Source organism: Nansenia antarctica, assembly GCF_963989245.1.
Source record: "Nansenia antarctica genome assembly, chromosome: 9".
Classification (NCBI taxonomy): Eukaryota; Metazoa; Chordata; class Actinopteri; order Argentiniformes; family Microstomatidae; genus Nansenia; species Nansenia antarctica.
Genome location: NC_137679.1, coordinates 17,128,136 through 17,142,148, shown reverse-complemented (window position 1 = coordinate 17,142,148; position 14,013 = coordinate 17,128,136). Strand labels below are relative to the sequence as shown.

The 14,013-nt window shown below is 42.7% G+C and overlaps 2 protein-coding genes across 2 annotated transcripts in view; one reads left to right on the top strand and one right to left on the bottom strand.

Annotated features, from left to right (window-relative positions):
* Nucleotides 1-173: 173 nt before the first annotated feature.
* On the top strand, nt 174-4,113 carry LOC308165405 (SUN domain-containing protein 1-like; the record flags this gene model as incomplete). The annotated part of the gene is made up of 6 exons (XM_080539563.1): nt 174-557; nt 835-898; nt 1,288-1,403; nt 2,090-2,263; nt 3,581-3,670; nt 3,985-4,113. The coding sequence occupies 6 exons, from the start codon at nt 174-176 to the stop codon at nt 4,111-4,113; spliced, it is 957 nt and encodes a 318-aa protein (XP_080395689.1).
* A 1,211-nt stretch (nt 4,114-5,324) lies between these two features.
* Nucleotides 5,325-14,013, bottom strand: part of LOC308165404 (glutaminyl-peptide cyclotransferase-like protein) — a gene marked incomplete at its 3' end in the record, with an annotated part of 42,525 nt that continues 33,836 nt past the window's right edge. Inside the window, exons 7-10 of the mRNA XM_080539562.1 lie at nt 7,217-7,275; nt 7,005-7,065; nt 6,675-6,838; nt 5,325-5,822 (exon numbers count right to left, since the gene is read on the bottom strand). Of these exons, the coding sequence (XP_080395688.1) occupies nt 5,325-5,822; nt 6,675-6,838; nt 7,005-7,065; nt 7,217-7,275 (782 nt within the window). The remainder of the gene's footprint in view (nt 5,823-6,674; nt 6,839-7,004; nt 7,066-7,216; nt 7,276-14,013) is intronic.

Genomic DNA, 14,013 nt, shown 5'->3' with positions numbered 1-14,013 from the left:
ATGATTGCGTGTACTGTCGACTAAAAAACATTATCAATGGAGATTTCCATGATGTGATTTTGTCCAGGACTAAGCCTAGGCTGTTCCCGGGAAACTGCCCCTAAAGGTTTATTGTACTGCATTGTCCTGTCTGTAGTGTGGACTCTGAGCATCGCACACACCTTGATCAGGAGATGGCAGACCTCAGAGCAGAACTCACAGTGGAACAAGCCGGGATCCGCTCCGTCGCTACTGTGCTGGGCCAGGAGATGGCAGACCTCAGAGCAGACCTCAGAGCAGAACTCACTGTGGAACAAGCCGGGATCCGCTCCGTCGCTACCGTGCTGGGCCAGGAGATGGCAGACCTCAGAGCAGACCTCAGAGCAGAACTCACTGTGGAACAAGCCGGGATCCGCTCCGTCACTACCGTGCTGGGCAAGGAGATGGCAGACCTCCGGGCCGAATACACCAGCGTACGGGCAATCACCGCCGTGCTGAGCCAGGAGATGAGGGACCTCAAAAGAGTCACCACTTTCCTCAGACAGAGGGTAGCGTCCCAGGAGTGCCAGACTGCCATGGTAATGCCCGTTTCTCATTCCTGTATGTCTCTTACCATTTAATTTTCTCCAAAATACAGCTATTTCAACAACTGCTTAATAGGTCAGGTCATGCTCAGTGAATACAGTGCTGACATTTTTATGACTGCCAGAGTTGCAAGATTGGCAGTTTGCTGCTGCATGTTACAAGCATCTTAACTCTGTGTGTGTGTGTGTGTGTGTGTGTGTGTGTGTGTGTGTGTGTGTGTGTGTGTGTGTGTGTGTGTGTGTGCGCGCGCGCGTGTCATGCATTAAACAGTTTGGTCAGGATTGCAGTCCTCCAATGGCAGAGAGAATGCCTGACTTCGCCTTAGAGTCACAAGGTTTGTGATTTACTGCTCATTAGCATCTAGATGTGGTGTTTCATTTGAATGTGACACATGTAAATGCTTACCACATCATACATTATATACTCACTGAGAACTTTATTAGGAACACTATACTAATACTGTGTAGGGCCTCCCTTTGCTCTCAAAACAGCCTCGATTCTTTGTGGCATTGATTCCACAAGATGTTGGAAACATTCCATTGAGATTCTGGTCCATGATGACATGATTACATCACACAATTCATGCAGATTTTTTAGGTGCACTTTCAAACTGTGAATCTCCTGTTCTACCACATCCCAGACAACGTCACTGACGTTTGCTGAGTGTACTAGAATGTAGACTATTGAATGCTCAGAGCTGTGTGTATGTGTGTGTTTGTGCAGGTGCCAGCGTGGTCAGCAGTAGGTGTTCTGAAACCTACCATTTCCGTGATGCCTGTGTTAAGTTGTTTCGGTTTCCGTTGTTGTATCCATCAGAGAGTCCACGGACAGTTATCCAGGTACCAACTTCTCTCTCTTGCTGTCTCTTTCTCTCTCTCTTGCTGTCTCTTTCTCTCCGTCTCTTTCTCTCACAAAAATAGGCTAAATAATAATTACGTTTAAAATATAGTATTTACTAGGTATTTTTGGGTGGAGATAAAACAAAAACATGGGTGATGTTGGAATAAATAAATGCCAAACTGGTTAGAGGAACTCATTTTCTTTTTACTTTATTATAACATCTCAGCTTTGTTTTGATGATTTCTGAATAAGAAATTAATATATAATTATAATATTTTAGCTAGTATTCATATTCAAGCTAGTCTGAAGACCCAGTCACATTTAATAATATTAGTTTCCACACAAAGGTTTGGCAGAGACTTAAAACTTTTGTTTGTTAATAGCAAAGCATATTTATTGCAAGAATGGCCAAATAGAATGAATCAAATGAGGCGAGCAGAAAGAGATAGAGATGACCACAGGTCATGATGAGAACCTCACAACAGGACACAGGAAGGAGAAAGAATGTATCCTGTTGCCCATGTTATATAGATTTAAGTACTTCAATTAGGAGCTGTTTAGCAGGTAGACCAATCGGAATTCATTTTGACACTTCAGAGGGGGAAAGAGAACTGAAGAAGATACGGGCAGAATTGAAGTTCTCCCACTTCACCGGTAACCTTCTCCAAACCTCACCTCCCATTAGGGTCACCATGTCTTACAGCCTGGTAAGTGCTGGGCGTTCCATGGGGCGCAGGGTTCCTTGGTGATTGCCCTGTCCCACCCCGTCCTGATCAGTCACGTCACCCTGGACCACCTGCCTCGCTTCACCTCCCCCACAGGACGCATCGACAGCACCCCCAAGGACTTCCAAGTCTATGTGAGTCACCTTAAACCTCTTACACCCCAACCTGAGTAATACACATTTCTAGGAGTAATATTAGACAGTAAATTCTGTTAGAAATCTCATAAGATACGTTAGATCCAAAGTATCAAGGAGTGTATTGTGTAGGGCAAAACATATTCTGGAACAGAGGATGTTGTATACTCTTTATTGTTGTCTTGTCTTACCAAAATATTATTTGAGTTACTGTGTGGAGATATGGGGGAATGCATACAAAAGCACTCTAAAATCATTGATTACACTACAGAAAAAAGCTATGAGAATTGTACATAAGGTCGGATTTCGTGATCACACAAATAACTTGTTCCTAATGTCAAATGCCTTAAAGCTCATGGACTTATTCAAATTTAAACTGTCACAGTTAATGTATAAAGCAAAGACTCATGAACTCCCAGGTAACATTCAAAATGTATTTATAGAGAGGGATAAGGGATATCATTTGAGAGGTAACCACAACTTTAACAAGGGTTATGCTCGCACCAATCTCACTAACTCATTTTGTGTTGTTTCAGTATTAAGAATGGAAAATTATGTTTATTTATTTATTTAGTGTTGTTTCAATATTAAGAATGAAACATTATTAGTACTGTTGATACAGAAATGTATGAATTAATTAACTAGATTATATAATTTAAGTATAATTGTTCTCACTTGAGAGTGACGGATAGGGGTAGGACATGATAAGCGTAGGCTTCATCCTACTCTCTTTCGAACATTGATAGGCCTGTACTCTTCGTATTAGTTATTTGTTCTTTTATTATTTTAAATCATGTTCAAAATAAAAAGATTCATTCATTCATTCATACATTAATAAATTAAATCTATTGTGTATGACACTACACAGAGAAATTCAGAGCAATACACTGAGGTTTAATGTTAATGATGCATTTCCCCACATTTGTACTGGTATTCACTGTTGTTGATGCCTCCATTGCTGTTGCTTATCCCCTGTCCATGTTGCTTATTTTGACACTTTATTTTGCCTGGCACAATGAAACCAATGGAATAATCATTTGAGTAAGTAGTCCACTTGAGTAAAAAGTATTTGAAAGCTTTTCATGAACCATACATGCTGCTAGCTCCTTATGATTTCACTTTTGAAGGCTGTTGTGTAGAGTAACTGATGTTACTTTTTCAAATCTCAACACAATGTTTTCCCTGTTGTTCCAATGTTGTTTACCCTGAATTGTGGCCAGCCAATTCACAACTGCGGATCGGTCCTTCAAGAAAGATGTCTCTTTATAAGTGCATCAAAATACTCTCTCTTTCTATCTATTCCTCCATCTCTCTCAGGGAATGTCTACTGAGGGTGAAGAGGGAAGGTTACTTGGAACATTCATATATGACCAGGCAGGAGAGTCCATCCAGACTTTCAAACTGCCTGTGAGTGATAGACTCCACTAAAGTGCTGTACCAATAGATGGATTTCATGTTGGTACGTGAATGCATGAGTTGTGAGCTGAGAGCGATAACATTGAAGTACATAGGGAACATAGTACCAAAAAAAGTGTTCAAACATTCTTAATAGATGTTTGTGGTGATGTTTGTGGTCGCACATGAAATCCATCAATAGAGACACATGTAGAGATGTTCTTCAGCTTGACTACCCTAGCATTCATCCACTCTTGCTCGCTCCCATTTTTCTCCACCCCTCTATCCCTCAACCTCCCAAATGTTGTTCCTTCTTTCTCTCTCAGGACCGTAATGGCACCCCATATCGCTATGTTGAGCTGGCTATCCTCAGTAATTGGGGTCACCTGGAATACACCTGTGTGTACCGCTTCCGTGTGCATGGACAGATGAGACACACCCCAATCATCTTGTGAGACACACCCCAATCATTCATCCAGAGTGTGTGTGTGGGGGGGGGGGGATATTTAGCATCAAGTGAATGGAAATAAAGGACTGACCAGTTAGAACTGAGTGCACAATGATTTGCTTACATAGAACTAAGTTTGTTTTTTAATGTGTATGGTTAAATGTGTATGTGTCGATCGCTCCAGAACTTTGGAGCCTGTACCGACTTTTGGCCATAAGAGACAAAGATGTTTTTTGGGCTTGTATGGAGCAAAGAGGTGCATAGCACAACACAGCTTTTCACAAAGAAGGAACTGGTCCCAGTCCCCACTGTGTCAGCTATACTCAGGGCTCCCAAAGTTTGTGTTAACTCAAACTGCCTCTGACCTGTACACACACACACACACACACACACACACACACACACACACACACACACACACACACACACACACACACACACACACACAGTTTGACTCAAACTGCCTGACCTGTACACACACCACACACATACAGACAGACAGAGAGACAGACAGACAGACACACACACAGTTTGACTCAACCTGCCTCTGACCTATACACACACACACACACACACACACACACAGAGACACACACACACACACACACACACACACACACACACACACACACACACATAAACAATCCCAAATATGTTTTAATACACACATGCAAACATAAAGGTTTAGTGATTTAAGTCATCGATGTATATTTTGCTGTATTATATGATGTATTTTTTGCTAATATATTGTTCATTACTGTTATAAGACATAAGGTTATAACCTAATGTAAATGTATTTTTAATAACAAAAAGTCTCAAAGCACCTTACACATTGCACATTTCCTTACACCCAAAAATGCAGCGTAGTTTAACCTTTTACATTTCACATGACTTTGTAGCTTATTTTTTCATTTTTATTCTTTACTCAATTTTGGCTTCTTACCAATTTTACTGTTATACTTGAATTACTGTTTCGTGACCTCAACAAACCTTTGTCAATTTCAGTGTTGTCAGAAGGTAGTTTGTACAATAACAGGGTTTCTACCTCTAAACATTTGTAAACAGCACAGAAGTAACCTACTTATTGATTGATTTAAAGAACCAGGAATGTATTTTATGTTTTTCTTGTAACATGATTGTTTTTGTATATTTGCAGTATTATGGATTACACGTTTACAGTCATTTGAGTACATGTGGTATACTAATACCATTATCCAGCTATCTTTTCCTCCTACCCTCCTCCCTGTCTTTCTTTCCACCCCCTTTTCCCTCCCCTGTGCCTGGATCCACCTTCCCCTTTCCCTGATCTACTTTCCCCTTATCTCCTTGTCCCATTGCTTTCTGGATCTGGGCGGTGTGGACTCTCTGGATCAGGGAGAAGTAGTCTTCATCTGGGCTCATGGGGCTGGTCTTATTGGGCTGAGGTGGGCTTGGTTGTGGTCGCCTCAGTGCATCCCGATGAGGTGAAGCAGGCCCAGGGCAGGGATGCCTGGGAGCTGCTGCATTAAGAGAGGAAGGTCTCCTAATGGTGTGTAGCTTTGCCAGGCTGGGGGAGGAGGGTCTGGAATGACTGCCCTCTATTGGAACCAGGTTTAGGTTAACAGAGAGTGGTCTGCCTGGTTTTGGACTCAGAGGAATAACCTGGGATTCTCCTGGGGTTCCCAAGGTGAGGACGATCTCTGGGAAAGAGCATGACCGGTCGTGTGCCTTGCGTCCCTGTGAAAGATACCAAAAGTCATGTTCAATTCTAATTAAAGTTTTTCTCAAAGTTCCCAAATTAATATTCAAATCACTGGTCTTTTACTTGATCTTATCATTTTTGTTACATACAAAAATACACCATTGTCATTAGTGTTTTCTATGTAATTCTTCCACTGACCACTCCCTGAACAGTCAACAATAGCATACTGTACATACGGTAGGCTTACCAGTTGTGGGCTGAAGGACATGGACAATTTCAGTGTTACCTTTTGGTAGAAAATATTCCATTGTTATTGGAAAGTAATTGAAAACATAAAGCCATTTACCGTATTCAGGACTGTAGTGAAGCAAACATTGGTAAAAATAAAAAGTAGGAAATAAAAGTGCCTGATGGTGTTTGATGATGAGAATGTACAGAAAGCTACATGAACAAATCAACATCAAACTATACTAAATATAACTAAACATATCATTATTATTATCATATCATATAATAAAAATTATTCAGTGTACCTGAGCTTGGGGATTCTGCATCCTCTCATACTCTGAGGCAAGGCTGAAGGAGGCTGATCTTTGCGGATCTCTAGATGAGCTTGGTTGAAGGGTGGTGTGGGTTTGAGAGGCTGATTTGGACTGCTCCTTCCTAAATAAAACTGGAGTCTGATAGGCGCCGACAGAATATCAGCCGCATTTTGTGAATAAACAATGTTTATTTAAAAAAAAAAAAAACTTTTATAAATCGCAACTAGGAAGTGAAGGTGGGGGCGGCGCCCCAGCGCCCTCTATCGGCCAGCCGCCACTGTAGCTAACCTGTGATAACTTAACCTACTGTATGAGAACTTGTATTCTGCCATGTATGAGACCCACCTGGGCTTTGGAGATGATGTAACACAGGCGGTCTGAATCCTGTCCAGCCTCTGATGGACTCTTTCCATTCTGTATCCCTGGAGAAGCAGGTGACATGAGTTGGCCACCCAGCTGGCGGCCTTGAGAGTTGGTGAAGAGGCTGACAAACTGATCAGCTTCTGGACCTGTAAGAGAGAAAGGATCAAAGTGAAGACGACAGGAGCCTGAATATCAACTTGAGTGAGAGCAGGGTGTTTGTGTCTAGTTCGGAGTAGAGTACAGTACTGGAGCTTTTCGGAGTTGAGGGGGTGCTCCTAGTAGGACCTAAGGAACAGCGCTGCTCATCCATACGTCCACGCTGGGCGCGATTGATCATGTTGGTGAACTGGTCCTGCTCAGCGGGAGGAATCTCCTGTGGTGGGAGTAAAAATTATTTGACAAGAAAATACTCAACTACTATTGGTTAAACCACTCATGATATATAAAGCAAAACAGGAGGAGCATGTTTAACATGACTGACCTGATGCCTCTCTTTAGCTGAGGCAGGGCTGAAGGAGGCTGACCTCTGGGATCCATTTTTTGTAAGCCTGTGCCCACTGCAGCCTTGGCTTTCTGTACTTGGCTGACAGAAGTAGAACACGATGTGACCTTCTGCTGTTGTAGCCTGCCTCAAGGTTCAATGCATTGTGCTTCTGAGATGCTTTTCTGCTTACCACAATTGTACAGAGTGGTTAGCTGACTGACCGTAGCCTTTCTGTCAGCTCGAACCAGTCTGGCCATTCTCCATTGACCTCTCTCATCAACAAGGTGTTTCCGTCCGCCCTCCATAGCTCACTGGATGATTTTTGTTTATTGTATCATTCTCAGTGAACTCTTGAGCCAGTTGTGCGCGAAATTCCCACGAGATCAGCAGTTTTAGACATACTCAAATCAGCCTGTCTGGCACCAACAATCATGCCACGGTCAAAATCACTGAGAGATCACATTTTTTGCCCATTTTGATTGTTGATGTGAACATTACCTGAAGCTGCTGGCATTGCACTGGCATTGCACTGATGCTACACGTTTCGCTGATTAGATAATTGCATGAATGAGAAGGTGTATAGGTGTTCCTAATAAAGTGTTTCAGTATACTGTGTAAGTAGTAAATTAGAGAATGATATAAGTGATCAGTTTGAAGAAAAAACTGTCTGAATGCAAGAATTTGTCAGACTCGGTTCCTTGGAGATTACTCTTTAGATATATATTGATATGCACGCAGACTCGAGTTCACCATTGCACCTCTATATATTCTTGTTGTTTTGTTGTTATGTCTCCCACACCCCCCCCCCCACCTGAAATACCCTCTGCACATACTAGTTGTTTTGTCCCACCCCCCTACCTGGTCTACACTCTGAGCAAACGCAATGTTATTATGTCGCCCTCCCCCCCGCCTAAATCTACTGGTGTTTTTGTACCCCCCCCCCCACCATGACCACACACTGCACATACTTGTTGTTTTGTCCCCCCGCCCGAACTACCCATTGTACATATTATATGTCTGTCCCCCTGCCCGAACTACCCACTGTACATACTTTGTGTTTTGTCCCCCGCCCCCACCTGTGGTGTATGTCCCCACCTGTCCTACCCGCTGTACATACCTTATGTTTTGTTGTATTGTTCTTCCCATGTTGGATGTATGTTTATCTTGTAGATAGTACTAGTTATTTGTCTGTATTATCTTGTAGATAGTACTAGTTTTTTGTCTGTCTTACATGTAACGATTAATTAAGTATCAAGGACCCCAATTGAAATAAGCCAGTGGCTTTCTTGGGTTTTTATCCTGTTAGTTGACCTTGTATGTAATATGTACTTTCATGTACCTACTTCTGCAAATCTTCTAATAAAGTATTCAAACATGCAACAACTGGAGCTTTATAACACGTCACATCCAATATCTGGGATGGTGGGCTAATAGCGCCCCCTGCAGGCTACAATCGGTACACCTAATGCTTTTAATGACATGGTATCCTCCTGTATATTGTGTAAATCACCATTACATTTGATCTGTAGCTCTCCGCTTGCTGAAGTATTGAACGTCGCAACAAAAACAAAATATATTACACATACCCATAGAGAATAAATGGGAAAAGTTAGCATTATCCAGAGAATGAACGGGAAAATGCCTGCAGCTCTAGGTTGGGGATGTAGCTCAGTGTTAGAGAGCGAGGTTCATTAGTGGTGTCCAATCATATCGCCAAATGCTTTAGTGGTGTCCAATCATGTCGCCCAAATGCTTTAGTGGTGGTGCACGTCATCATATGCAAACAACTCGGCATGAAATTTCGAACTGTCAGTCCATCGGTTTTGTCACCTTCAGCTTCACTGCATCCGTTTATGGTAAGTCCAGATACTGAGCTTGGCTTTATAAATTGTTTTTATCAACGGAATTGTTAATATAAATTAATACGGTTTGTCAGTTCATAGCAACACTTTGCACCTCTCGTTTTTGACTACGGACAGACGCGGCTAGTTCTATGTTGAACACTCACGTTCGCAGAAAAATGTATTCAATTATATTGAATATTATATATGTAATACATATCCTGCTGAATTAATGCTGTGTTGTTTAATCCATTCATAGCAACACACTCAACGTTCGCTGTGTATGAGACCGATACGAGCAAGTGCAAGGTAAACTCGCTTTTCGATCACTAAGAATGTGTCACTAAAGTCACTAAAAACAAATGAATGTGCAATAATACTGTGGGGAACATGGCGCGTTCTGGCCTGCAGAGGGAGCTAGACTGCCATTGGAGGGGAATGATGGGCTGATTACGGACAGGTGTCAGTGATCAGACTCATTGTTCCACTGGTCTATTTAACCTGTGTGTGTTTGTTCCCTCGGGAGATGAGTAGGGCAGGAAGTACCTGCCGGACGGAGACACTGAAAGACCGAGAGAGAGAGAGAGCCGCGGCGAGGACGCACGAGATCCCGAAAGGGGGTGAGGTGCAGGGAGCCGGGCGGAAGGAGCGGGTCCCGAAAGGGAGGACTAGCGGGGCGAGAGCGAGGGCTCTGCCAGTAGCGGAGTAGCGGGGCGAGAGCGAGGGCTCTGCCAGCAGCGGACGAAGCGGGTCCCGAAAGGGAGGACTAGCGGGGCGAGAGCGAGGGCTCTGCCAAGAGCGGGATAGCGGGGCGAGAGCGAGGGCTCTGCCAGCAGCGGACGGAGCGGGTCCCGAAAGGGAGGACTAGCGGGGCGGGAGCGAGGGCTCCGCCAGGAGCGGAATAGCGGGGCGAGAGCGAGGGCTCTGCAGGGCTTAAAGTGGGAAAAAATCCTGTGCCTGAAACTTTTTCTTGGGGAGGGGGGTCACAGTTTGAGATATTGGGAGAGCGGGTACAGAAGACAGCTTCTTGTCTCAATGTTTAAATGCATTAATACTATTTTATAGTCAATACAACATATATGTCTCAATGTTAAAATGCATTAATACTGTTTTATACTCAATACAAAATAAAATAATATATTTAGATGTCTTTAAAAGAACAAACTGATTAAATCACTTAAGGCCAAACTGATTGCATCACTTATTAAGCCACTATCACTATAACAATACAGAATAACATATATACATGTCTTTAAAAGAACAAACTGATTACTTATTAAGCCACTATCACTATAACAATACAGAATAAAATATATACATGTCTTTAAGAGAACAAACAGATTACTTATTAAGCCACTATCACTATAACAATACAGAATACAATATATACATGTCTTTAAAATAACAAACTGGTTACTTATTAAGCCACTATCACTTATATTCTCCTTCTTTTTGGGTCATAAACAAAGCCCTGCAATTTCTCCAAGACACTCCTTTTCAAGGCATTAAGTGTTCCAGGGGAGACAGAGGACGCTTTGAGTGGTGCAGTGGAGGCAGTGGGTGGTGCAGTGGAGGGTTTGAGTGCTTTGGCTGGTCCAGTGAAGGCTTTAGGTGGTGCAGTGGAGGATTTTAGTGCTTTGGGTGGTCCAAAGAAAGCTTTAGGTGGTGCAGTGGAGGATTTGAGTGCTTTGGGTGGTCCAGTGAAGGCTTTGGGAGGTCCAGTGGAGGCAGTGAAGGCTTTGGGAGGTCCAGTGGAGGCAGTGGAGGCTTTGGGAGGTCCAGTGGAGGCTTTGGGAGGTCCAGTGGAGGCAGTGAAGGCTTTGGGTGTAACTCTGGCCACGAGCTACCAGGTCCACATCTATTTGGTATGCCCGTACCTCTTCATCTAGTTGACCAATCTCTGGTTCAACTACATTAGGCAAGGCCTTGCCTAATGTGATGAAAGCCCCACAGACAGATTCATCTTGAATCAAAGAAGGAGTCAAAGCCGAGAGTGCAGTGATGATGTGGTTGTCGAGAGGAAGCTTTTTAACTCTTTGACTGCCAGCCATGTTCAGAGCGGAGAGCTCCACACTGCCAGACTTTTGGGGCATTTTCGCTGAACTTTGAAGACCCACCAAATATTGACTTTTCGGACTACATAAACATTGAACATATCTACCAAAACTTTAGACTCTCTTCTTTCATCAGAAAAAGAAAGTTTGTTTCTAGCCTCTTTGAGTGTTTAGAAATCGGCCGTAGAACATAGGGTGGTTTCAGCAAAAACACCTGATTTTGACCAATAAACAGAGAAAACGAGCTTTTTCTGCAGAATTAACCCTTTTTTTTTTTTTTCTGCACTTTTTCTGTATCATCCGACTCTGAACTGTTTGAAGAGTCGCGCGATGGCCGCGATGCTCCGCAATGCTCCGCGCCGCGTTTGGCACATACCCTGATCCGTTTCGCCATTACTACAACCCACAGCAAGCCACTTCCTTCTCCAGGCTTTTATCGAACTACTGCCCCCATCTGGGACCGAAATACATTACACCCAAGTCTGAAATTCACTCGCTAGGTGTAGAACAAAAAAAAAATCTATAAGACTGGCAGTCAACGTTACTATTCTATAAGACGCCAATGTCTTTGGCAGTCAATGAGGAAATCTGCTGCCTTCATATAACCTTCTCTGAGAGAGCTGTAGAGATTGTTAACCCATATCTTCCCCTCGACACGAGCCTTGTTCAGTGCAGAGTAGCAATGTGTGCCGACAAACAGCCTTTTGTCAGACAGTTGCAAGTCTCGACTCTGGACATCAACTTTGACTAGCCTCTTTGCACTCAGTGGGATGGCGGAGGGCATCATGAAATTGGACAGCAGTTCTCTGACCAGGGCCACCATCTCCACATGCAGCAAGTGCACCAGGGGTTTCTCATGCTGCAGTTTTTTTTCAGAAATCCCTGAAAGGTTGGAAGGACACCTGCAAACAAAGTACAAAATATCAGAATCAGAATCAGAATGACTTTATTCGCCAAGTAGGTTTTCACATACAAGGAATTTGCTATGGTTGTTGGTGCATACAGACAACAATAATAATAATAATAATAAGAAGAAGAAGAATTAAAAAGCAATTACATGACAGAACATTTAAATATATTCACTACCAATCAAAAGGTTTGACACATATAATATGCTACACTAGCAGTCATTATTACTCTGTTCTTGTTGGATTGAGAGGAATAAAACATCAGTCAGGGTTGTGCGCTCATGTACAGCTATTGCCACTCGAGTTAGCCTACTTGTAATATACCTCTGAACATGTCAATCAAGGCTGTCAACCTATCAAACTCCAAGAGAACAGAGATCCGTGCCTTCCGGTTCTGATTCTCTGCTGTTCTCATTCGGGATGCTGCCTCTTGTTCTTGCTGAAGAACATCTACTCTGGCCCTTTCCTCAAATGTTAGTGCATGCCTTTCAAACACTTGGTTAAGAAGCCATCTGCAGTACACACACACGCACACACGCACACACACACACACACACACACACACACACACACACACACACACACACACACACACAGATTTTGTTTCATTGTGGATTACAGATTAAAACTCAACCTGTTAACTCAAATAAATTGTCAATGTCAATGGCCTTGGATAGGCTACAGTTAAAAACCAGGAAAATAGGCCGAAACTGAAAACGTATTCTCCGGTAAGGAAAATGCAATGCTCATGTTGATGCTCATGTTACATACTAATTTAACTAATTCATGAATTTTATATTACATTTTTAGCAAATGATTATCTTCACCACTACGTGGCCGAAATCTAGTCTCTACACCATTAACTACAGATTAACACAAGCAATACAGTACAAATCATTTACAGTGAACTGTTCATTTAACACTAACATAATTTGCATTACCTGTATTTATGCTCTTCATTTGGATCCAACACATGGTAGTAGTGCAACACTAGTACATCCATAAGTTCATGTAACCTGTTGCACACCTATGAGGGGTGGAAGTAATACACATTAATTAATATAAAAATCTTTTTTATGAATAGCCTACATTTTTGTTGCTTTCACCCCTCATTATACACACCTCCAGGATCTGTAGAAAGCGGTTGCCGATGGGCCTGATTAAGCTCTTGACTGGTTGATGAAGAAGAGACCGGAACTCTGCAAAGATCTCCTTCTGTTTTGAGGACTTTTCTATATCATAATAGATGTCATTGCAGAATCCTTCCACCTCAGAGGTAAATGGGCTCATCATGGCCTTGGCGGCATTGTTCACCATGAAACATGACAGAACTTACCAACTCATGTTTGACAACTGAACAACTTGGTTGCTAGGTATTACGCTGCAAATACCTGTCGAATACTGCTCTTAATGTGAAGCAGTAGATGTCGTTAGTAGATCCTAGTTATATATTTCTGCATACAATCGCATAAACTCCTGACTGTATCTCCACATATGTCGAGCAGGTTAGGGTTCTCCTTCCTTGCTTGTGTCTCCAGTCCAGTCTTCTTTCCTCTCATCACTGCACAGTTGTCAAGCAGAATACTGATGACTAGTGACCAGTCAAGACCATTGGACTCCAGGATATCTTTGAGCTCCTGCATGAGGGCTGAGGAGTTGCAGATGTTTACTTTCCTGCTGGCTAGGTGTTGTGTTGTTACCTTGGCCAGATCATCATCAAAAAAACGAACAAGGACATTGAGGATTTTGTCCATGTTAAGATTTGTAGCTTCGTCGTTATTCATTGAAAATTTTGCTTTTTTTTGCTTTTCACATAGCCGTTTTTAAAATTCCGGGGCAAGGCCATGTGTGTTTAAATAGCTGGCGTGCTGGTTGGAAACGGACAGCTTTGTCAGTGCATTTTTATCTTGTGATAGCGTCTTGCACAAATCGACGAGTGGCTGAGCCACTGTGAAAGACAGATCATGTTCGGCTATAAACGCACACACTCAGATCTTTTGCTCGCAAACACGGTCGGTCATTGAAGATGAAGTG